Raw genomic sequence first — 25,442 nt, 5'->3', positions numbered from 1 at the left:
TGGGACAGACCACCCTGTGAGGCAAGGGTGTCAAACTCATTTTCACCAGGGGCTACATCAGCCTCCAGGTTGCCTTCAAAGGGCTGAATGTAATTTTAGGATTGTATAAATGTAACTACTCCTTAACTAGAGGCAAGGAGCTCAGTGCTGCCACCAGATAGAAACAAAGTGCTGGGCTGGATAAAACAAGATGGAGGGCTGGATTTGGCCTGTAGGCCTTGTATTTGCCACCTGTGCTATAAGGGTTGCATACAGATTCCCAGAAAAGGAGAAGTGCTTCTTGTAACTATCCAGAATCACCACTCAGCTTTTATGACAATGTGGCCAAAATGCCAGGGGCCAAAAAGCCATTTAAACAGTGTGCACAAGCACAGCAAGGAGCCAGGTGAACACCTGCCTATGGAAACGTCTGCTTCTCATCTCATCTGAAGACTCCCTTAGCTAAACAAAAAAACAAACACTGTACCCCACCCCCTACCCATAAACCAAATAAAAAACCCTGCCAACTTTAAACCATGTTCACCATGAAGGAAACCAAGAATTATGCTGCAGGTGAAACAATTTTGGACCAGAATACAAAAGAAAGGCTCTTCTTTCAGGCATAGGCACAATACCATCCCCCTACCCCTCAGCCCTGCTACGTACATGCCAACAGGCTCCCTGATGCCCTTTCCACAGGAGCCCAGGCCATGGCCTTCCTTCCAGCCCATCTTCTGCAGCATCTGGAACCCCAGGTTCTTGTCGGTCAGCTTTTGCTGGGCAAAGTCAAAGTCCTTGGGTTTCTAAGGAAAAAGCAGAATGCAGTATGTGGGTTGCAGCAAAATACCCAGAATGAGGGTCTCCAACATGGTCCAGCACTGATGCTCCCTGACTCCCCAGACATTCATCATCAAGCCATGGTCACCTCCCCAGCTCTTACCCTAGAAGGGACAAAATAACCTGAGAGGCACTGAGAGTCCAGTGACAGGAAGGGAAGTATGCCCTGAGGTATAAAGCAGTGTGTGTGTGTGTATTGAGTCACTGAGCAAATCTGGAGAAGCTGGAAGGCAAGGGGTCTTTGCAGATGAAAGTCCATCTTTAGGGCATTTAAGGAGGGATGCAAAGGAGGGAGGAGCTTGCCAATGGCTGGTGCAGGAAGAAGGAACAAACAATAGTATGGGAGAGATGTATGTAGGCTGAAGGTCAGGGGAAAGCCAAGGGAACAATGAGCAGGAGTTGCTAGCCCTAATGGGGCCCCCACCATCAGGAAAGTGACCTGGGGAATGGAGGAGATGGAACCTGCCACTGAGATGACAAGGGTGCCTATCATGCCCTCCCAGACCCAGAAAAGAACAGCTAAGGTAAATGGATTGTGGGGAAGACAGGGCAAAGGCTGGCTGAGGGTTCCCAAATGGCAGACCTGCCTCCCTTCAGGAAAGCTCTTGGTGGGAGCAACGGGAAGAACAGGGGTCAGCTCGGCCTGGACAGATCTTGTAAGCATTAAATCTAGGTCTGAGAGTCACCCTGACCAGTCTCCTTGTGCTGAGGTGTACATGAAGAGCTGCAGGAAAGTCTCCCTCCCCATTTGCAGTCCCCCAAGGAAAGACTGCATCTGCAGGACACACAATGCACACAGGGATAACATCCATTTCATTTAATCCTCAAGGTATGTCCTACTTGCAGGGTAGTTGTGACTGCCTCATATAACAGATGTACAGATGGAAGCTCAGGAGTTACATGACAAGATCAGGTGTCCAGCCTGAGCCTGAACCCAAGCTGACCCACAACCAGGCTTTGCCTTAACCCAGGCCACCAGATGGGTATCTGGGTGCTGGCTCAGCTTAAATCTGAGTGCAGCAGAAGGACCACGCACTCTGGGTTCATAAAGGCTCCTCCTCCTACTGTACCTGGGGTAAGAATGACACTTCATCTGGCTGCTGAAACTGGTACACTCGAAACGAGTCTGACTCATTGATGGCCACTGCATGGGCTTTCCTCACCAGCAGAGATCTCCTTGTTCCCTGCTCACCTCCTTGACTTCTAGGGACCTGTGATGTCTCCATGTGTTCCAGATGACTTCACCTGGCCACCTGGAATTCACTTCCATCTTCTTCTGGCAAACTGTTACCCCCCGGGGCTCCCCAGTTCAGCCAATGGTGGCTCCATCCTCCTAACCACCCAGGTCAACAACCCTGGGATTGCGCTGCACTCTTGGCTTTCACTGTTCCATGTCAAATTCATCTGAGTCCTACTAGACCAACCTTTACCCCTCCTGTTTCCAGCTCTGACTGGCTCCCACCCCACAGGCTGCTCTCAACACAACAACCAGTGGCCATATGTCTTCTGCTCAAAACTCACCATGGGTCCCCAGTTGGCTCTCCCAGAGAAGGACCTGAATCCGGGCTGCCTCTACTTCCTCACCTCCCTACCCTCCTCATTCCACTCAGGCTCAAAGAGCTCCCTGTTGATCCATGACCACCCTGAGGCCTTTCCCAGGCCCTTCTGCTTAAATGGCACCCTAATCCCACCTTATTCCTGGTCAAACTGCTTCTCTGTACCCACAGTACCCCCGGCCACAACCTGGTCACACATATTTCAGCCCTGCTCACTAGTGTCTCAGGGTAGGCACATGGGGCCTGGTGCATAGGAGGTGCCAACCAGTTAACTAACACACACAATCTGTTTAACTGCTTTTTAAACCACATTACATTACAGTCCACTAAATCTGAACCTCTTGAGGACTGAGACATTACTTTTTCATCTCTCCATTCCACCGTTTTTTTGTTTTAAAGATGTTATTTATTTATTTTTAGCAAGAGGGGAAGGGAGGAGAAACAGAGAAAAACATCGATGTGAGAGAAAAACATCAATAGGTTGCTTCCCACATGCACCTCTACCAGGGACTGAACCCACAACCCAGGCATTTGCCCTAACCAGGAGTTGAACTGGAGGCCTTTTGCTCTGCAGGATGATGCCCAACCAACTGTGCCACACAGTCAGGGTCAACTATCTCTTAAATGGACTACTCTCATCTGCTTTGGACTAAGCTAAACAGTTTTCAAAAGTTGCCATAGAGAAAAGATAGTTGTGCTTTGTACATTTATACTCAGTCTGAAGTACAAATACAGCTTAACCACAAGCCACAATATCCTTTCAGACTCAGACAAATTCTAGCTGACTATGTCACAGGAGGATTCACAAGTAATCATGCTCACCTTCTTTTTGGACATGGGACGACCCCGAGGCCTGTCGTAGGCAATGCGAACTGGTTCGTGAACTGGAAGACAAAAACACATTTGTTTGTGTGTGTGCTTATATATGTATGTATATGCTTTACCCAGATTTCTGAGAGAGAAAATAAGAATGCTGCAATTTTGGCTAATAGCCCCTCGGTTGACAGAAGGTGGTTACGACCTGCACAAGGCCAGCCACTTGGCCCAGCATCCTCCGAGGAACCACATGACCCTGGAGCCCAGAGGATGAACATGTGGGCTTAACCAAGGGCTTCTTACTATGGGAGAGTATCCTTAAATATAAGACGCCCATGTTTATGATGAAGGACCAAATATGTTATGTGAATCAAGTTCCATGGCCACAGGAATATATTCTGATATGCTACCACCATCTGCAATAAGAGTTCAGTAAAACAGTTACAGTGATCCATTGCTATGCCAAAGTTTCCAAACACAAATCATGGGACTATTCTGTTAGTGGGAAACTACATTGACATTGCTGGATGTGATAGTTGCAGTAATATCAAACAACATGAGCCCTGGCTGGCGTAGCTCAGTGGATTGAGCTTGGGCCTGTGAAGCAAAGGATCGCGGTTCGATTCCCAGTCAGGGCACAACCGCCCTGGGTTGCAGGCCAGTTCCCAGGGGGAGACACATGAGAGGCAACCACATATTGATATTTCTCTCCCTCTCTCCTTCCCTTCCCCTCTCTCTGAAAATAAATAGATAAAATATTTAAAAAAAACAAAATAACATGAGTGACAAATGATGGGGCACTGTTCACCACCACCACCTCATGGCATCAGTTCCACACTCTAAGCACATGGCTGAGGCTTGGCTGTGTGGACACTGGGGTGGGTACGAGGCATTAAGTAGTAGCCTGGGCCATGACCAGCCCATCAAAAGGCCACAATACAATTCTATTTATTGAGCCTAAAAAAGGCAAGGCCTGCCCTGGCTAGGTAGCTCAGCTGGTCAGAGCATTGTCCAGATATACCATCATTGCAGGTTTGATCCCCAGTCGGGGCACATACAAGAATCAACCAATGAATGCATTAATAAGTGGAACAACAAATCAATGTTTTTCTTCCCCTCTCTCCAAAAGCAACTAATACATTAAAAAATAATAATAATAAAAGAAAAAGAAAAAAGAAAAGGCCATAAAACAGTCTGTGGCTACTAGGGCCGGATAGGAGAAGTGACTACAGACACTGCTCCACTGTACCATTGAGTTCATGTCTGTACACATTTGCCAAAACTCAAAACCTCCACTTGAAAGGGGTGCATTTTATTGCAGGCAAATTGTACCTCAAGCACCTTAACCCTCCACAGAGGAGAGCAGGAGATGGTTTCCACATAGCACATGGCTCTCGCTAATGGCGCATGAGACCAGTCCCATCTCATGTCCTCCCACTTCACTGTCACTAGGCAAGTGTTACTACTCTGGGCCTTCCTTGGCTCAGAAGGCCAGGCACCCCAAGGCCATGGGCAGGAAATGGCTGAGGTGACCTGGGCCTATCCTCTCCATAGCCAGGGCTATCCTGCTGGAATCTGAACAATGGAGACCATGAGCAGTATGTGGGACTCTAGAAACCACAGACTACATGGCAGCATCTCTTTAGAGTACAAACGTTAGATCAACTAGAAACACGAGTTTCACATGAACATTTGGAGTGGTGTGCAAAACCACAAGGACTGTTTTAGGTTAAAAACACAAGACCAAAGAACTCTATGTTGAGTGGGCTGAGAGGATTTGGGAGGTAATGCCCAGGTTGGCAGGCAGAATCAGAGGTGGGAAGGTAACAGGGGCCAGCTTGTTACCTTGTGGCTCAGGGTCAGCAAATTCTTCAAAATAAGCAGGTAACATTTCCACCTGTTTCCACAACCAAGTACTGCTAACTCCTCAAGTGCTAAATAGAAGACTAAGCAGGGTGCTTCGCTGATGATGGCACTCACCTTTGGGCTCTTGAATGAGACACAGCCTCTTGGGAGCTGGAATCATGCCGACCTTCAATGACTTGCTGCTGACTCTCTTCCGAGGAAAGCAGGACCCGGAAGAGGACTGTGATAGGGCAGAGGTACCAGCTGGGCCATCCTCGGCTGCCTCGCTTGGAAGACCATCGGTGGGGGGGCTGCCCTCAGAGCCTTCAGACGTGGCAGCCTCTCCTATAGCCCTGGAGGACCCTTCAGGAGTGGGAGCCTCCTCACCCCCCTCCTCCTCCTCCTCCTCTTCTTCCTCTTCCTCCTCCTCCTCAGGCATCACCTCTAGGCTTTCCAGCTCAATCTCCTGCTGAGGAGGCTCATCTGCAAACTCTCCTTCCTCTTCCATGGGTTCTAATGAACTCTCACCAGCGTGCAGGTTCAGTGGAGATGATGTAAAACAAATTGATGGGCATAGTTCAAATACCTTCTTTCGATAGAATTTGAAAGCTGAGCTGTTTTGGTCATGTAGAAACCTGGGATAAAAATGATATACACTGGTTAATCACATGGTCCTCTGAACATTTATTTGCTCAAACTGTCTGAACAGACCCAGTGAAGCTGGGGATGGGACAAAGAAGGGAATAACCTGACATCTTTCTACCAGCTATGGCTGATGGTGCAGCTTTGCAATGATACAAAATTTGTGGAGCCAGAATGTGAAGCCTAATTGCTTTTCAGGGGAGGGAAGTAGAGAAACAAGGTATGCAGGGACAACTAGGCAATGTGCTGAAATAAGCTCCAACACACAGTCTGGAGATCCAACCTGGCCTGACTCATCCTGTTTAGTGACATTACTGGCCCTCTGAACCTTTCAGTGCTCACTGAGACTCTAGGGTCCCTTTTACACTGCCAGGTACAAGATGGAGGATGTGCATCACCCACTGAACTTTCTGCCTCACATCCTGCAGAGAAGCTGTATAAACACGGTGGTGATAAAGCCTCTCTTAGCCTCCGAGTCTGAGGACCACCTAGACACATAGTCAGAGCTTGGGAGTTTGCAATTGTGAAAAACCAAATCAAACCCGTAGACACAAAATACATTTGAACCAAAGGAAAGACAACCCTTGTTCTTAGACAGGACAACTTGACCTCATAAAGATGTTAGTTCTCACCTTAGTTAATGTATTGATGTCAAAAAGTATCCCAATAAAAGCATCATTTGTTTCTGGATCTAGACAAGATAATTCTAAAGTTTATGGAGAAGACATCTGGGAGACCTCTGAACAAGCCCCATCATATATTACAAGGTGTGTGATACCTGTACAGTTAAAACAGTATAGTGGGATTAAGAGGTACAAACTGGGCCTTGACTGGGGTGGCTTAGTTGGTCAGGTGTCATCCCACAAACCAAAAAAGGTCACTTGTTTGATTTGCAATTAGGGTACATGCCGGGGTTGCGAGTTCAGCGCCCAGTTGGGGTGTGTACAAGAGGCAAGCAATCGATGTTTCTCTCTCATATTGATGTTTTTATCACTCACTTTCTTTCTCCCTTCCCTTCTCTCAAAAAATAAAAAAATCTTAAAAGAGAAAAAAAAGAAGTACAAATTGGTAGTTGCAATATAGTCATAGAGATGTAAAGTACAGCATAAAAAATATAGTGAATAATATTGTAATAACTATGTATGGTGCCAGGTAGGTACCAGAATTACTGGGGGATCACTTCATAAACTATATAATTGTCTAACAACTATGCTGTATACTTGAAACTAATAAAATAATGTTGAATGTCAACTGTCATTAAAAAAAAAGTGTGGTACTGGTCCATGAACAGATGGACAGATAAACCAAAGGAAGTCAGAAACACAGCATCTGATGAAGGGGGCCCCTCAAGCCATTTTTTAAAAGATTTTTATTTATTTATCTTTAGAGGGGAAGGGAAGGAGAGAGGGAGAGAAATATCAATGTATGGTTGCCTCTCATGTGTCCCCTGCTGGGATCTGGCCTGCAACCCAGGCATGTGCCCTGACTGGGAATCAAACCTCAATCCTTTGGTTCGCAGGCCTGAGCTCAATCCACTGAGCTACACCAGCCAGGGCCCTCAAGCCATTTTGAAAAAGAAAATCTTGTCAACAAATGGTGCTGGGACAACTGGAAGTTTTAAGAAAAATATTTAAATTGGACCCATGCTGCACCCCTTGCTCCCAAATTAACTTCACACAAGTTGGGGATCTAAATGTAAAACCAAGCCATATGCCCTGATTAGGTGTTCTGTTGGATGGATGTTGTCCCATGCACCAAAATGTTGTGGATTCAATCCTCAGTCAGGTAGCATACGGAAGGCAACTGATTGATGCTTCTCTCCCACATTGGTGACTCTCTCTCCCTCTACTTCCTCTCTCTCTAAAATCAATTAACATATACTCAGATGAGAATTAAAAACAAAAAATACATAATTAACTCTCAAAATGTATTACTAAGTAAACAACATAATTAAAAAAAGGGCCAAAGATATGAAGAGACACTTCACTAAAGAAATATGGAAAGCACATAAGCACAATGGAGGATGCTTAGCACCATCAGTCCTCAGAGAAGCAAGACCACAATGGGATACCCTCTCCCCTTCCTGGAACTGGGACATTGAAAAGACAGACAAGTGCTGGCAAGGAAGTGGAGAAACCAAACTCTCACCCAGGCTGCTGAAAAGGAAAAATGATTCAGTCACTTGGAAAGAATGGCAGTTTCCTCAGGTAAATGGGGGCTGACCACGGCCTTTCCCCAACTCAGTATTTATCTGAGAAATAAAAGCAGGTGTTCGCAGAGGTCCTTACGCATGAACAGTGCTCATAGCAGATTTATATGTAATAATATCACAGTGAAAACATCCCAAATGCTGTCAACAGGTGAGTAAAATACTGTAGTCCCACTTCTCTCAACTTACCTTTTATAATTTTTACTTTACAACAATACGAATGTACTTATTTTTTAAATTTTTATTTATTTGTGAAGAGAGGGGAAGGGAGGATGAAAGAGAGGGAAAGAAACATTGATCAGTTAGTTGTCTCTCACATGTACCCCAACTGGGGACCAAGCCCACAACCCAGGCATGTGCCCTGACCTGACCAGTCATCGAAACAGTGACCTTTTGCCTTGCAGGACAATGCCCAGCAAACTAAGCCACATCAGTCAGGACTGTACTTATTTTTTTTATGATTGTATTTATTTATTTTTAGAGAGAGAAGGAAGGGAGAGAAACATCCATATGTGGTTGCCTCTGGCATGCCCCCTACTGGGGACCTGGCCTGCAACCCAGGCATGTGCCCTGATGGGAACTGAACGGGTGACCCCTTGGTTCACAGGCCTGCACTCAATCCACTGATTATTTTTTCTTAATATATTGATTTTCAGAGAGAGAGAAAGCAAGGGAGAAACATGGATTTGTTGTTCTACTTATTTATACATTCATTGGTTAATTCTATGTGCCCTGACTGGGGATTGAACCCATAACCTTGGCGTATAGGGACAATGCTCTAACCAACTGAGCTACCTGGCCAGGTCTGCTGTATTTATTTTAGAAGTAACATAAAAAAGGCCCTAAAACTGAATATCCACAGAAACAAATGAAACTGACTGTACGTCAAGTTGATGACACAGCCACACACACAAAATGAATCAACTCAAGTGACTACTGAGTACATCAGAGGTGTAATTCTTTTTTTTGAAAGAATTAGTTTATTTTATTATTTATATATATATATATTATTTTATTGATTATACCATTAGGGTTGTTCTATTCCCCCCTTCATTCCCCTCCACCCTGCACACCCCTCCCCCACTATTCTCCCCCTTTAGTTTATGACCATGTGTCTCAAGTTCTTTAGATTCTACATTTCCCCTGCTATTCTTGCCCTCCCCCCTATCTATTTTCTACCTACCATCTATGCTACTTATTTTCTGTACCTACTCCCCCTTCTCCTCTTCCCACTTCCCTGCTGCTAACCCTTCATGTATTCTTCATTTCTATGGTTCCACTCCTGATCTGTCCTCTTGGTTTGCTTTTGTTTTAGGTGTGGTTGTTAATAACTGTGAGTTTGCTGTTCTTTCACTATTCATATTTTTCATCTTCTTTTTCTTAGATAAGTCCCTTTAACATTTCATATAATAAGGGCTTGGTGATGATGAACTCCTTGAATTTGATCTTATCTCAGAAGCATTTTATCTGTCCTTCCATTCTAAATGAAAGCTTTGCTGAATAGAGCAATCTCAGGTGTAGGTCTTTGGATTTCATGACTTAGAATACTTCTTTCCAGCTCCTTCTTGCCTGTAAGGTCTCTTTTGAGAAATCCCAGTCTGATGGAAACTCCTTTGTAGGTGACTGTCCCCTTATCTCTTGCTGCTTCTAGCATTCTCTCCTTCAATTTAATCTTGGCTAATGTAATTATGATGTGCCTTGGTGTGTTCCTCCTTGGGTCCAACTTCTTTGGGACTCTCTGAGCTTCCTCGATTTCCTGGAAGTCTATTGCCTTTGCCGGACTGGGGAAGTTCTCCTTTATTATTTGTTCAAATAAGTTTTCCACTTGTGGGTGTTTCTTTTCCCCTTCTGCTACCCCTATAATTCAGATGTTGGAAAGTTTAAAGCTGTCCTGGAGGTTCCTAATCCTCTCCTCATGTTTTTTGAATTCTTGTTTCTTCATTCTTTTCTGTTTGGGTCATTTTTTCCTTCCTTCTGGTCCACTCCCTTGATTTGAGTCCCAGTTTCCTTTCCATCACTATGGGTTTCCTGTGTATTTCCCTTCATTTCAATTAGGTTAGCCTTCATTTGTTCCTCTAATTTGTGACTAAAATCAACCAGTTCTGTGAGCATCCTGATCACCAGTGTTTTGAACTATGCATCTGATAGGTTGGCTATCTCTTGGTACCTTAGAAGTATTGGCTCTGGGGCTTTGAGCTGTTCTTGAGCCATAATGTTTTGGTCTGTTCGTGCCTGTTACATATGAGGGACAGAGCTTTAGGTGTTCACCGGGGGAGGGCGACCCAGTTGCTGGGTTGTGATGCTGTATGTGGGGGCGGGGTCAGAGAGAGGCAATGGCGTTTGTTCCCCTCTCTCTCGGATTTTGGTCCCCTCTGCTACTTCCCACAAGCAAACCAGGCCCCCCTGGTGCCGGCTCCCGGGTGTGTGGGCCTGTGCACCCTCCAGGACCCTGTGGGTCTCTCCAACAAACTCTCTGTGAGCCTGAGAGCTTCTCCCGGCACCTCAACCCTGAAGTTTTTCCAATTGGTGCTTTTAGGCTTTAATTCCCATCACTGGGGTCCTTGCCTGCATGGTCTGTCTCACTGCTTGCTCCTTCGCCTAGTTTATCTGAGTGTGAATGTGTGACCTCGGTCAGCCAGCCGCCTTACACCCCCATTGGGTCCGCCCGTTGCCACCCCACACCTGGGATCTGCCAACCATCACCTGCGCACCTGGGTCTGTCTGGCCACTCTTTCCTGTGTGACCCCACTCCGCCAGCTGCTGACTCCGCCCCTCTTACTGGTTTGGGTGAATGATTTGTTGTTGTTGGACTTCTGTACAGTTCAATTTTCTGTGTTTTGGTTGCGTTTTTGTTACTAAAACTTTGTTGTCTTTAAACCTGGTTGTGCGAGGAGACACAGTGTTTCCACCTACACCTCCATCTTGGCTGGAAGTCTTTAAGTGCATTTTTTATTAGACTACAGCACAATTCTGCAGCAGGCGAGGAGCAGGGCAACCTTCCAAAGCCCCAGCAGACTGTAGGATACAATGTACATAGCATGCAAACCCACCTGCTCCCCACTAGCTGGGGAAGCCCAGTAGAATTATGGCTCAGTACTGGGAACTTTGGTGGCGAACCTGTACCCCAGAGGCAGAGCTGCTTCTAGACTGTATCGTGTTATGTTGAGTCTGAGGAACAGGGAAGGTAATGATGTCCCTCCTAGCCTAGGGGGTGCCAGGCTGTCACTGCATGGAAATGCCTGTTGCTCACATTTACCCCAGGGCCACCATCATCACTCCACGAGCAGCACATTCTCATCAGCCCACAGCAGCCAGTGTGACCAGGGGGCAGTGCCCCCTTCTTCCTCAGGTGCTTGGATAAGATGCACCCTCCTTTTTCCCACCATTGTTCTATCTCTGCTCAGGTCCTACAGACACCATCCCTCTGCCCATGGGATTATTTCCCCTCCTCTGAAGAAGTCCTATTTGGCTGTCAGATCTAGCTTAAATGTCCCTATGGAGAGATTTTTCCAATCCCCCAGATTAGGTATGGTCCCCCTCATCCCCTCAATACTCTAGAACAGACACTCCTCCCCCATGGCCTTGAGCTCAGCAGAAGTGAAGTCAACTTATCCAGGCATGACACCTGCAGCAGGAATGCATCTTGCCTGACCACCCTTCAGGCTCTCAGGACACTTGTTCATGAACACACTCATATCAAAGAGTGTGATGCATACATACCACAGGTCGGGGTTGTCGATGCTGTTTTCTATGCTGAATTGTTCAATCTCTGGTCCCACCTGAGCAACAAATTTGGCCAGTTTCTCTGCAGTCTCCATGGTCTTTATGTCAACTACAAAACAAAGCAACTGTCACACATTGGTTCTGAGCTGCCACATGCCATGTGGACATCATGGGGCTGTGGAAGCTGATTACAAAGACAGCCCCTCATGTCCCCCTCTGCATATTCACCCTTTGCCATATGACTCTGCAGCTCTGTCCAGTAGAGGTAGACTCTCCTCTCCCCTAAACTGGGACTGGCCCCAAGACTCCTGCTAGCCAACAGATGAGGCAGAAGTACCAGGCCTGGGGCTCAGAGGCTTTAAGCACCTCCACTGCCTCTCCTGGAGGTCTGACACCAACCTCAGGTGAGTCAAACCTGGATGGCTGCTGGAGGGTGACAGGCACATGATCCAGTCACTCACATTACCCTCAAAGAGCCTCAGACAACCAGCCACTACCTACAAACACTTGTGCAGGCCCAGCCAAGCTTCACTCCTGTGTGAAGCTACCATTTGGAGTTGCATGTTCTGTAGCAATAGCTAGAACATGCAGCAGTTGGGTAGATTTCCCCCTTTTATGTTTCCACCTAGTGCTGAGTGGGAAGCACTGGTCAGGGGGTAGGCATGTTGCAGAAGAAGAAGGCTAGGATACACAGAAGGGGCTAAGTTGGTGACTTCAAAGGGAACTTCAGGTGAGGTCACCTAACCCTGAGGAGGGATTACAGAGACCTGGGGAGAGGAGATGGAACGAGAACAGTGCAGCCCTATGGAATGTAAAGGAGGAAAGAACAAAGAGTAATGGATCAAGGCACTCAAAGCCCCAGGCACATGAATAAGGCATGACCTGATGGTCAACAGCAGGATCTTGCAGTGGGGCAGAGACACTAGGCAGCAATACAGGTTAGCTTCACCTTTAGGACAGGAGGAAGGACAACAAAGAACTCATGGGCTGCCCCCTTGAGGAGGCAAGAGGAGAGAAAGTGCCATCTTGTGCACCCATTCTCACCAGGTCCCTGTTGCTACTGCCCACTGCCCAGACCACTGCAGAGACCTGGAGATTAGAGATTCAGAGCTAGGGCCCAGAGGAGGAAGACAGGAGTGAGCACCCACCATCAGCAGACAGGCAGGGAGAAGAGCTCTGAGGGGCTTTGGATACATCTACTTCTGCTGGCTTGGGAGATGGGCCTGCAGCTTCTGAGCTGAGGTCCCGAGAAGAGGGCCCAGCTAGGTCTGGAAGGTAGTCCTTGGCAGCATCATTTCCATCTGGCTGGGGCTGCTTTCCCTGTGAAGAGCCTGGAGCTTGCCGAGTGTGGTGTTTCAGCCTGGTGCCCGAGGAGAGGAGGGTCTGGGTCCCAGTGGTTGCTTTTCTCATCTTCCACCCCTGGAGACCTTGAGCTCGGAGTAGCCTCCGCCGCCGCCCTGGAAGGAGCCTCTTCTTGAGGCTCTGGACTGCCCGGGCATACAGCATAGCCCGGACTGCACATTCTGCCGCCATTGGCTTCTGACCCATTCCTGGCGAGGTTTGGCCTATCCGCTGTGCTTCTGCCAATTTCAGCTTGTAATATTTATACTCCAGACTACTGTCATCAGACAAAAACCTATAAATCAAGACAAACACAGTGGGACATTGCTAAAACACCAGCACCACCAAATCACTATACATACACTGGCAAACCCTTTCTGCACGATGGCTTCTCCACTGTCTGAGGCTCCACCTGGTTCCACTGAAGACCCAGAGCTGGGCCCAGGTCACCTATTTTGCCCAGAGTGACTACAGGGCAATCAGGACCTTTAAGCACTGGTGGAATCCTCCTCAATTCCATCAGCAGCTATATAAATATATAGGACTTTATAGCTCTTGGGAGCTTAGCTACACAAACCAGTTAGCCTGGAACCATGGAAGCATTCTGCCACCAGCACACGACAGATGTTGCTCCTGGACTCCATTTTCAGAAGGTGACACCCTTCAAAATGGTGAGTGCTTGATAACCTTTCAACTGTATCACTTTCTCTAATAAGCAAGTACTGTATTTATGATTAAAACTTTAATTTTAAAAAGTTCTATTCATGTGAAGAGGCAATAAGGCGAAAGAAAGAAAGTTTAATAAAGAGTAACAATAAATCACAAACAGCTGCTGCGACATATCCTTCATCTTACACACACTCTTTGCATGCACATCTCAATTCATCCTCAAACTAGCACAGCAGGGATGTGGACTTTTATGACCAGCCAAGAAAAGTCCATAGGTCTACTCTGCAGTAGGGATGGTGCTCAAAATAAATACCCCACCCTCTGCTCTGGACACCGCCAGAGAGACATAAATGTTGCTTTGTGCTCTATGGGAAGGATTTGGAGGGCTGATATTTTCAGACCTACCAGTAAGCAGGGTCTTCCTTGAGATGAGCTCTCTCTTTAGGAGACAGACTGCCTCCAATGACACGAGTGACCAGCTGGTCGATGGTGTCCACCATCTTATGATCTGCTTGCTGAGGGATGGCTAAAACATACAAAAGAGCTTTTGTGAGAAACATACTGGACCACATGGGGCCTGGGAAGACCAGGACAGAGTCACAGGCTTAGAATGGAGCCTAAGCACACACCAGCAACTGAAATCCTCCTTCATGAGAGACCAGCGTTGAAAAGAGGAAAGTGGAGTGTTATTCTAGAAATCAATATATAAAATATTCTCACAAAAGCTGTAACAGCATAACCACCAGGACAGAAATAGTCACAGGCTTATCGTAACTGTACAGAGCATGTACGTTCTACAGAAGGAAATGGTATGTGGTACTCGGTACCACTTTTCATGTATAACTCAACTCCAATGTTCACAATATCAAGGGGAAAATATATATAGATATAAAGTGTATTTAGGTACAAAATATATAAAACATTTTTTGAGGCTGTGATTCCACATACGAAGGAGGGAATAAAAGATATATAAATATGGAAACATAAAGAAAAAAAGAAGATATACCAGAAGGTTAACAGATGTTATCTATGGGTGATTTATCAGGATTTTTTTGTGTGCTTTATCTACAAAATATAAACATACATGTGTTCTGTAATCAGACAACACACATAAATTTAAAAAGCCAGTGAGTCCTGGCTGGTGTGGCTCAGGGGACTGAGTGCTGGCCTGCGAACCAAAGGGTAGCTGGTTCCATTCCCAGTCTGTCACATGCCTGGGATGTATGCCAGGTCCCCACTAGAGGGCATGTGAGAGGCAACCACACATTGACGTTTCTCCCCCTCTGTATCTCCCTCCCATCTCTAGAAATAAATAAAAATCTAAAAACAAACAAACAAACCCAAAACTGCAGAATTTTAAGTCCTGGCCACTGTGGCTCAGTGGATTGAGTGCCAGCCTGCGAACAAAAGGTCACTGGTTCAATTCCAGGACAGGTCCCTAGTGGAGGGTGTGCAAAAGGCAGTGGATAGATGTTTCTCTCTTTCTCTCTCTTCCTCCCTTCCCCTTTCTCTAAAAATTAAAAGATTTTATTTATTTAAAAGATTTTATTTATTTATCTTTAGAGGGGAAGGGAAGGAGAGAGGGAGAGAAATATTAATGTATGATTGCCTCTTGTGCATCCCCTGTTGGGAACTAGCCTGCAACCCAGGCATGTGCCCTGACTGGGAATCGAACCTCGATCCTTTGATTCACAGGCCCAAATAAATAAAATCTTTAATAAAGAAAAAGTCAATGGTCCCAAGCTAGGTGTTCACACAAATTATCTGCTGAATGTATGAAAACATTTTTTTTACAGATTTCACTTATTTATTTTTAGAAAGAAGTGAAGGGAGATATAGAGGGAAGAGAAACATCAATGTGTGGTTGCCTCTCACGTGCCCCCTACTGGGGACCTGGCCTGCAACCCAGGCATGTGCCCTGGGAATAGATCCTGAGACCCCCTGGTTCACAGGCCAGCACTCAATTCCCTAAGCCACACCAGCCAGGGTGTATGAAACCATTTTAAAGTGTGAGTTTCTTCCAATATGGCTATAACTTACAATGCCACCAGCAACACAGAACATGTGTCCTGAAATAATGACTGTTTAGTTTTTTGATATTTGCTAGTTTTACTAGCACAGAATGGCCTATTTGTTTACTTATTCAATAAAAATCATCCTTGAAATGAAGAGGTTTTCCAGTTTATTCTGTATAGTACTGTTCTGCTCTCTTCTTGCCTATGTCTGAATTGTAGCTTTGAGCTTATCTGAACTATCAGTGAGAACTCTACACAGGATAAGTCAGTCTTTCAATTCTCATGTTATTGCAAGAATTTTCCTTTTGAAATTGTGTTTTCTTTTTTAAAAAATATTTATTTTTAGAGAGAGGAGAAGGGGGGAGAGAAAAATCAATGTGTGGTTGTCTCTTGTGTGTCCCCCACTGGGGACCTGGCCTGCAACCCACACGTGCCGTGAGTGGGAATCAAACCAGCGACCCTTTGGTTTGCAGGCTGGCACCCAATCCACTGAGCCACATCAGGCAGGATCATGTTATTTTCTTTTTGTTATTGGCTCTCATTTTACAGAATTGCCAACTTTAGAGAAAAAAATTTCTGTCTAAAATCAGCAGCTTTCAGAAACAAACATAATTTGTGGGTCAACACAACCATTTCTAGAGAAGATGACCATAGCAAAAGACAGAAAGTGGTCCCAGCAATCCTTCTCCTGAGACTATATCCTTTTAAAGGATTTAAAAATAGTAGTAATAATCAAACACAACCAAAAATGTCATCCCAGCATTCCTAATATACTGTAATGAAAACAACGGTGTAATCCTGGCCAGGTAGCTCAGTTGGTTAGAGCATTCTCCCAGTACACTAAGGTTGTAGGTTCGATCCTGAGTCAGGGTACATACAAGAAGCAACTAATGAATGCATCAATATGTGGAACAACAAATCGATGTTTCTCTCTCTCCCTAAAATCAGTAAACATTTTAAAAAGAGAATAGTGGCAGGACAGTGCCTGTGCTGTCCACCTGCTTTCCAAATAGCCAAGGCTTGCAGATAACAATTACAGGGGAATGTAGCTCTGCACAACCTCAGAAGCCTGTAGTAAAAGGCAGTGTGACTCCAACATCAAGGGAAAAGTGAGATAATTTATGTTAGATCAATATCATAATGCAATGAGTGCTGTAGAAACACAGGGACTTTTAACAATCCTACTGGAGAGTACATGGTAATGTTTTCAGTACAGCAGCACTACATTGACAGGCTGGCCTATCAGCACCACAAGGGGGCAGTGGTGGGCAACTTTAGGTTATGGATGACTTTTCCCCCCAGGATGGTTACAGACTTCCTACTCTACCACTTTGGAGGGTACGCAAAGGGGACGCTTTAGCCCTGAGTCTGCTTTTGGAAGGCTCTCTCTCTGGGAGTAAGTGTGGCCTCTCAACTGTGATGGGACCCTCAGTGCTTGTGCAGTTGGGGCTCCACAACAGCTTGGTGTTAGAGAAGTGAGGAGATTCAGGGACAAATGAGACTTCCCCACTGAGTTGAGGCAATGGAAGCAGAAAATCACAACAGGAGGGAAAAGGATATGCCCACTATCTATGTGCATGAGTTCTGGAATATCTGGGCTGAGAGCAGCCATCCTGGGAGCTAAGGCAGAGGGATAGGGAACCTCAGTCAGTCATGTTTATTACTTCCTTACTGGCCTGCCCCCTCCCCTGTAAGCCAACTGTTAACTGCTCATTACCAGGTATACCTAACTGTCCTGTCAACATTTAGCAGTGTAGAAAAGTGAGCAGGTGCCTGTTACCTGGGCTGACCTGGCTGATCCCTGTGCATCCCTCAATACAGCTCAAATATGGCACCCCTTTGGCTTCCCAAATTCCCCAGGCTGGGCTAGGCTGGGACTTCCCCTATGTCCCCCTTAATCCCAGTACAGGAGGGGATTGTTTTTGTGATTTCTTTCTCTTAGGAGCCTGGTATCTGTCTCCTCAGAGACAGTGACCAGCATTTACTTTTCTTTCTAGGAATACCTGAGGCGGGACCCTGTTGGAGCAAGGTTTCTTCTTCTTTTTTTAAAAAAGATTTTATTTATTTATTTTTAGAGAGGGGAAAGGAAGAAGAGAGGGAGAGAAGCATCAATGTGTGGTTCCATTTCACATGCCACATACCAGGCACCTGGTCCACAACCTAGGCATGTGCCAACTGTGAGCTGAACTGGCAACCGTTTGATTCACAGGCTCATGCTCAATCCACTGAGCCACATCAGCTGGAGCAGAGCAGGGTTTCTTAACCTTGGCTGCAGAATGGTACAAAACCCCCAAATGTGCAGGCAAAATTATGAAAAATATATGTGCATTTTTCATGGCAAGGGCTGCAGCTTTTCACCAGATATCCAAAGGAGTGTCTAAGGCTTTCTGTGGTAAATGGAAGATTCTTCATACATGCTTATGGTATGAATGGCAGACATGTATACTGGCCAATGAGAGTTTTCTACTAAAATCTCTGATTTATCTCCAGTTGGCTAAAGAACTTCTTGTGAAAACCTCAAGGAGAATAAGAGATATTACAAAAAAAACAAAAAACATGAAAAGAAATCACAACAAATAGAAACTTTTGCTGTTTTCCTTACCATCACTCAGACCACTCAGAGCCTTGGCCTGAATTTCAGGTTGGGTAGGAGAAACTGTTTTCTCATCTTGAGTTGGCTCAGTTTCAGCTTTCTTGACCTGAAGTGGACACCCACTGCTGACCAGCCAGGCCTTCAGGTGATCTATGTACTCTCTCCCAAACAGAGTGGAGTCCTCAAAGTTTGGAAATGCAGCAGGAGAGGGAGCTATATCCTGGAGGCCAACGGCTTCTAAGATTTTCTCTTGCCGGAAAGAAGAGGCCAAGGAGAATGTTTGTCCCAAAAGAGCCAAAGACTTCCGGCACAGAGAATTGGTGGTCTCCAGGGCAACAGCCAAGTCCAGGGGGTTACTCAGGGTCTTCATTTTGATACTCAGTTCATAGGCATTGCAGGCCATGAGCAGGGGCGTGACACTCTTTAGAAGTCGGTCTTGAAGCCTCATTATGTACTTGTCAAAGGGCTTTATGATTTCAAAAAAGCAATTTTTGGTCTTCACAGCACCTTTGTCTAAAAGCATGTTTAAAAACTCATTATCAACTCTAGGTGTTTTCAAAGCAGAGTGCTTTAAAAATTTAATAGTAAAAAAGCAAAAATCTCTGTGCTCTGGTTTTAAGGAACATTTAAATGAGGCAAGCATTTTAGCACAGGTTTCAGTTTCAAGTTCAAAGAGAGTTTGGAAAAGCTGGGAAAATTTAACATCATCTTTTATGGTGTGGAATCCTGCCCATTTGATTATTTCTATCCCAAATCTTGAAAAAACATCAGACTTATCTATGAGGTCAAAGCTCATCTTTCTTCTTGCGAGCCGAACATCTTTCAGATTGAGCCCCAGAGGGATCTTCTGAGTGGGAAATTGGATATCTTCTGTTCCTGGGTTTGTCCCTAGGGTCACATCAGAACTTGGGGGGGGTTTCTGGATTTGGTTAGTGCCCTGAGTTTTGGGTGTAATACGATTTACCGTGGGTATTTTTTTTGTGCTCACATTTCTCAGTGTGACAAGTTTCCCGAGCCCCGCTTTAGGTGTGAGCATACCCTGAGACTCCCCCTTTCCTAGGAGGGCACCTTCCTGATCAACGATGTTTAGACCTCGGCCTCTGCCCTGAACTTGACTGCTGCTCCTGAGCACAGAGTCTGCCTCCCCTGGATGGTCCACATCGTAATCTCGACTCTCTTTCTCCAAACACTCTTTCTCAATCAGCCGGGAAGACCCAAAGTCTCCCAGTAGTGCAGAAGGACCAAAATTATACTCCTGTGACCAAGACAATTCTTGAGAAACTGGCTGGCCAATGTCTTGTTCCCAAGAACCACGGAGTGTAAATTTCCAGTCTGGAGAACGGAAATATCCCAATTTCCGGTGGCCGAAGACCTGATCTCGGGAGTCAGGGTGGGAAAATTCCAGATCCCGGCCACATTCTTTGCGATAGTAGTTGTCTTCGCTTACAGAAGGGTTGCTTGATCTGAAGGAAGGTCCTGGAAACACATCACTTCTCAGGCCTTCTCTCCCAGCATCTCGAGAATGAGCTACGGATCCTCCCAGAGTATATCTGCTGTCACTGTGCATGTCATCATACATATCTGCTCTGACTCTTGGGAGTGTCCTTATAAGATCTGAAATAAACAATCCAAAAGGAAACACAAAGGTACTTTAGATCAGAGGATGCAAATGAACAGTCCACAGACTACCAGCCAGCTGGAGTGCTTTATTTGCCTGAGTGCATTTTACAAATTCCTGTTTGCCACCAACATTTAAAATGTGTGTGGCTTCCCTTAAACTACTTTTTACTCAAAAAAAAAAAAAAAAAAAAGGACTACAAGGTGTAGGCCTGCACTTGCCCTAATGATAAGTACACCAAGGCTAAGTAGCAGTGCCTCTTCCTCACTCAGATCTCCTGACCTGGCTCAGCAAGCATCTAGTTTACAAGCCTTCTTTTAAATTCAGAGAAGAATGTCTGGCCCTCAAATAACCTGGATTTCTTTACTGTGACTGCAATACTTATGTATTTCTACCTCTAGCACAAAACACACAGGTTTTCTGAAGGTTGCCTGCCCTCTTTGCCTCCTAGTAGGAACTCTTGGCCCACAGTACCACTGAGACAGGAGCCACGTTTGATGCTGCACCCACCACAGCTGAGGGGGTCCACAGCCAAGCATCTGACCCAAAGCTGGCTGATACACTCTCTGGTAAAGGTCCACTGGACCAACCAATCCCCTGAAAAAAACATGATAAAGCAGACATAAGAGAAGGCAGAAACTAAACAAGCCATCAAAATAGGCCACAATGGACACTGAATAGTGTGCGCTTTTGTTCTCCTCTGTAGAAATGAGGAAAACAGGACCCTAAATCTGCATCTGTTTATTCACGTACAAACTCTGTAAGAACATATAACCATAAGTAACTATGAGCCTCAGGGAGACTTCGCATAGAGTGCCTTTCTAACTTTTGAATCAGAATCTATCACCTAGTCAAAAAGTCAAATGAAAAGGAAGCGTGAGATGCCATGAGGTAGTAATGGGGTGAGGCCAAAGGAGTCCAAATTTTATATAAATCCAAGTTTTCTGCTCAACAGTACTTACTGAGCCCCTACTGTGTGCTCTAGGCACTGAAGTTACAGCAAGGAAGGGAGACAGCCAACAATCAATAAATAAAAATTCATCAGGTAAAAGGAAGTGCCAGTAAGAACCATCAAACAAGTGGAAACTTGAGAGGGAAAGCATTTTTAGACAAGCTGGTCAAGGAGGGCAGCTCTGACAATACACTGAAAAGTAGAGGCCTGGCACAAGAGGACACACTGTGCAGTTATGGGGGGAACCTTTTAGGAAGAGGAAGTGTGGGGAGAAGGGAAGGGACCAATATGCCAGAGGGAACAAAAGGCAAAGTGGTAAGAAGGCAGCTCCTAAACTCTGCTGCATGTTGGAGAACCTTGGGGACCCCCAAGCATCCTAATTTAATTAATTAGCAGGGGGTGTGACCTGGGCATCAGGGTTTTTAAAAAAAGGTCTCCAGATAATATTAACGTGTAGCAAATTTAGGGAGATGCGGATGGATCTATGAAATCAAGTCAGGCTCTCAAAGAGATGCTTGAGTATTTTGAGTAATACGATAAGCAACAGAAGGGCTCAGAGCAGGGGGTTGACCTTACTGGCTATTGTGAAGGGAACAGACCAAGAGGGACAAGAGTAAATGTAGATGTTTTAACAGTCTACTGGAATAATCTAAGGTATTAGTGGCTACTAATGGCATGGTGATAGAGGCAGCACTTGAGGTAGAGTGGTGGCTGATTTCTGCACAATAGAATTTCCCGATGCCAAGGCATCAGAAAAGGCACAGATTCAGAGAAAGTCTAACCAATGGACCATGTAGCTCTAGGACACAGAGATGGTTCCAGAACCATCTAACTTCCTGCTTGGTTTCTAGTTCACTTCTCTCCAAATGTTCCTGAAGTAACAAGATATGTATTGGTGTTTGAGTCTCTAGATAAAGATACCAATGTGCCTTGGCTGGTGTGGCTCAGTGGATTGGGGATTGCGTGCAGGCCTTCGGACCAAAGGATCATGGTTTGATTCCCAGTCAGGGCACATGCCTGAGTTGCAGGCCAGTTCCCAGCAGGGGATGCATGAGAGGCAACCATACACTGGTTGAGATACACTGAGACAGAGATATTTCTCTCCCTCTCTCCTTCCCTTCCTCTCTAAAGATAAATAAAATCTTAAAAGATACCAATGTTTGTCTCCATATACACGTAAACATATATATAATATATATATATATATATATATATATATATGTACATACAGATATGTGTCTTTATGTGTGTGTAGATACATAAACACTGAGGTACTTAGGATTACATACTGGTAAAAGAATTGCACTGTGGGGGTTAAGGAAGCAGCTAAGAAGATTTTACATTTTACTCTTAACTGTTTCTTAATTCTTCTAATCTTTTATAATAGGAACATTTCTATGTATTACTCATATAATTTTTGAAAACTCATCAATTAGTTCCTCTAGGTCCAAAGCATGTAACAACAGTTATCTCTAAAGCAAGCACTTAAGACTCACACATCCAATATTGAGAAACCCTCTTCCACCCTCTTCCATGCCAAGGCTGGCTCAGGGGCTGGTGCAGCAGCAAAAAGCACAGCCCAGGGGTGAGGCCTGAAGGAGGCCAGTCCACAGCAGAGGAATGAGTGCACAGTCTACTTTCCTGGGGTGAGGAAAGGCAACTAAATCAATCTTAAGGCCTGCTAAGGCTTCCTTGGTAAAGTCACCTGTGAACTAGGTCTTAGTGCCCAAGGGAATCAACCAAGCAGAGCTGGGATGAGGAGGGATTCAAAACACAGACAGGTGGCACAGTATCATTGAAACATGAAGCCAAAGGCAAGGAGTAAGGGCTGGAGCCTCATGTGGGGTAATAAGGAATCTCCATCTCATCCTATAACTGTGTGGGCACCATTTTTTTTCTGTTGGCATGGTGTTTCAAAATTTTCCAAAGGGAAATATTTTCGGGCAGGGTCTACTCTTAGTAGCTCTACAGCCTTTCACCTGACCCTCCAGTCTTGCACACATCAGTTACTTTGTTGTTCCCCCACTTATCTGAGGGTATAACCCGGAAGTGGGAAGTTCCAAGAGCCAAAGCAGGGTTTTGGCCCAGCAAGGTTGGCATTAATATTGGATTGACCAAAAAGTTTGTTTTTTTCTGTAAGACAGCTCTAGTAGCACTTAGTTGTCTTTAACTTCATTTGAAACAATTTTGTTAGATTGTATTGTGACAGCTGCCATATCAGCGTGTATTTTTTTTAAAAGGTTATCAAGTGGGTGAATTTTTGTGTAGGCATTTTAATATTGAAGATGGAAGAAAATATATAACATTTTCAGTATACTATCCTTTATTATTTCAAGAAAGGTGAAAACGCAACTGAAGCGCAAAAAAAGATTTGTACAGTGTATAGAGAAGGTGCTGTGACTGACTGATAAAACATGTCAGAAGTAGTTTGTGCCCTGACTGATGTGGCTCAGCCTGTGAACAAAAGAGTTGCTGGTTTGATTCCTGGTCAGGGCACATGCCTGTGTTGTAGGCCAGGTCCCCAGTTGGGATGCACGAGAGGTAACCAATCAATCCATGAGGCAACCGATCAATCTCATCCTCTCTTTTTCCTTCCATTCCCCTCTCTCTAAAACTAAATAATTTTTTAAACTGGTTTGTGAAGTTTCACGCTGGAGATTTCTCGCTGGACAATGCTCCGAGGTAAGGTAGACCAACTGAAGTTGATAGTGATTGAATCGAGACATTGAGAACAATCAACCTTGAAACACACAGGAGATAGCCAATATACTCAAAGTAGCCAGATAAATAAAGTTATTGATGAAAATGAAAAAAAAGTCTTTTATTTTATGGAAAAACCATACGAATTTTTTGGCCAACCCAATAGATCTGTAGTCAGGGAGGATTTGAGGGGAATGATGTCAGAAGCTGACACACCATTCAGGAGTAGATTACTGAAATAACACAAGCCAGCACTGACAAGAGTTCAAACCTGAGCAGTGGTGGGATATGGACAAAGGTATGTGGACTGACTGTGGGAGGAGAGGTGGGCTGGGCAGAGGAAGGCAAAAGGGGAAAAACTGGGACAATTATAACAGAATAATGATAATATAATAATAATAATAATAATAATAATAAAAACCTTCTTTAAATAGGGGAGGTTTTCTGGGAGGAGAAGCTCCAAGGAATGACAATACCTTCTACATAGTGATTTAACATGCAGACCCACAGAGAATTTCATCCTCCCCTAACAAATAAGGAATGTAGGATCAGATAACTTAGTTTACATAGTTTGCCCAAGGGAACTTAAATCTTCCTGCTCTGACCCTAAATGCCCCATTCCCTGGTCCCTCCCCCACACGCAATCAAGCACTTTAATTTACCTTGAGCTTTAAATTGCAGAGCTTCACCTACAGCTTCACCACTGGGGTCCATGTGATATCGGTTAGCTTTTTCTTGTAATGCAGCATCAAAAGTCTCCTGTGCAATTCGTCTTGCTGCCATGTTTCTCTGACCTGTTGTCAGATAGGGGGAAAAAAGACTTAAGAATGACAACCAATGCTCAGAGAACCAGCTCTCTATTTCACCTAATCCTCAAAGTAATGAGGCAGTAATCTGTAATCCAGCTCCGTACTTCAGAAAAAGGTCGGATTATTTTAAGGGGCATCTGCCCTCACAAAGTTCACAGGTGTGTATTTGCTGAGAAGGAACAAGACAAGCATGGTGATCTTGGACATATTATTTTGCTTCTCTGAGCCTGTTTCCTCAGACTCCTTTGAAAGCTCTACAAAAGAAGTCCTTAACTCCCGGGGTTGTTGGAGGAATGCAAGAAGCAACACATGTAACTGGACATAAAAGTGTAGGGGAATGAGAGCACAACCCTCTCACATGGTGGTTAGGAAAGACATGATTGTTCCCATTTCTCAAAAAATGGCCAAGGGGCTCTAAGAGCAAAATTCCCCTCAGGGAGAAGCATCTTGGAGGGATCCCTGACTAGGGACAATGAACTAGTGACAGTTGTAGGGAAGAATTCTTTACTTAAAACAACCCCGTGAAAAAAGTGGGTCCTGTTATGAATAATATTAAAAAGAAGAGGAAATGGGGGCCTCAGGCTAAGCGACTCACCCAAGGTCAGCCAGCCAAGACTGGAACCTGGGGACAAAGCCTGAAGATTAACTAGAAAAAGGGCCCTGGCTGGTGTGGCTCAGTGGATTGAGCGCGAGCCTGCGAACCACACGATTGCGGTTCGATTCCCAGTGAGCGCACATGCCTGGGTAGCAGGCCAGTTCCCAGCAGGGGACACATGAGAGGCAACCATACATTGATATTTCTCTCCCTCTCTCCTCCCCTTCCCCTCTAAAGATAAATAAATAAATAATAAATAAATAAATAGAAAAAGACTGAGAAAGAAGGAATGCTGGGGAATCCCGTGGCGGCCCGTTCTTAACCATATTTCTTCCAACTTGAAATCTACAACCCAAACCCCCAAGCCTGCGCCTGCCTTAGTCTTCCTAAGAACCATCACCTCCTTTTCCATCCTTCAGCCCTTTTCCTAGGGCGCCCCTTGTTCTCTACTGACGAAGGGAAGGGTCTTCGGGGCAGGAGGCCCGGGACCAAATTCAAGCGACCTAACCTTTCTGCCACCTATGGCATGGGCAGCAATGGTGG

At 45.2% G+C, this 25,442-nt stretch overlaps 1 protein-coding gene across 11 annotated transcripts in view; it reads right to left on the bottom strand.

Annotated features, from left to right (window-relative positions):
• The window catches only part of SUGP2 (SURP and G-patch domain containing 2), a 34,040-nt gene that overhangs the window by 7,833 nt on the left and 765 nt on the right, over positions 1–25,442 (bottom strand). For 7 of the 11 annotated variants that reach the window (XR_005064003.1, XR_005064004.1, XM_037028748.1 and 4 more), the window contains exons 2-10: positions 24,900–24,939; positions 24,158–24,289; positions 18,235–19,839; positions 14,023–14,143; positions 12,756–13,243; positions 11,605–11,716; positions 5,169–5,668; positions 3,195–3,256; positions 646–782 (exon numbers count right to left, since the gene is read on the bottom strand). Coding sequence is in view for 9 of the 11 variants with exons in the window: in XM_037028748.1 (XP_036884643.1) it covers positions 646–782; positions 3,195–3,256; positions 5,169–5,668; positions 11,605–11,716; positions 12,756–13,243; positions 14,023–14,143; positions 18,235–19,839; positions 24,158–24,278 (3,146 nt within the window). In the remaining 2 variants the exon portion in view is untranslated. The remainder of the gene's footprint in view (positions 1–645; positions 783–3,194; positions 3,257–5,168; positions 5,669–11,604; positions 11,717–12,755; positions 13,244–14,022; positions 14,144–18,234; positions 19,840–24,157; positions 24,290–24,899; positions 24,940–25,442) is intronic. The other 4 variants (XM_037028750.1, XM_037028744.1, XM_037028752.1 and 1 more) reach the window with 1 other exon arrangement.

Source organism: Sturnira hondurensis, unplaced genomic scaffold (genome assembly GCF_014824575.4).
Source record: "Sturnira hondurensis isolate 20B ecotype Veracruz unplaced genomic scaffold, ASM1482457v3 Scaffold0020119, whole genome shotgun sequence".
NCBI classification, from domain to species: Eukaryota; Metazoa; Chordata; class Mammalia; order Chiroptera; family Phyllostomidae; genus Sturnira; species Sturnira hondurensis.
This window is presented reverse-complemented; position numbering and strand designations above follow the sequence as displayed.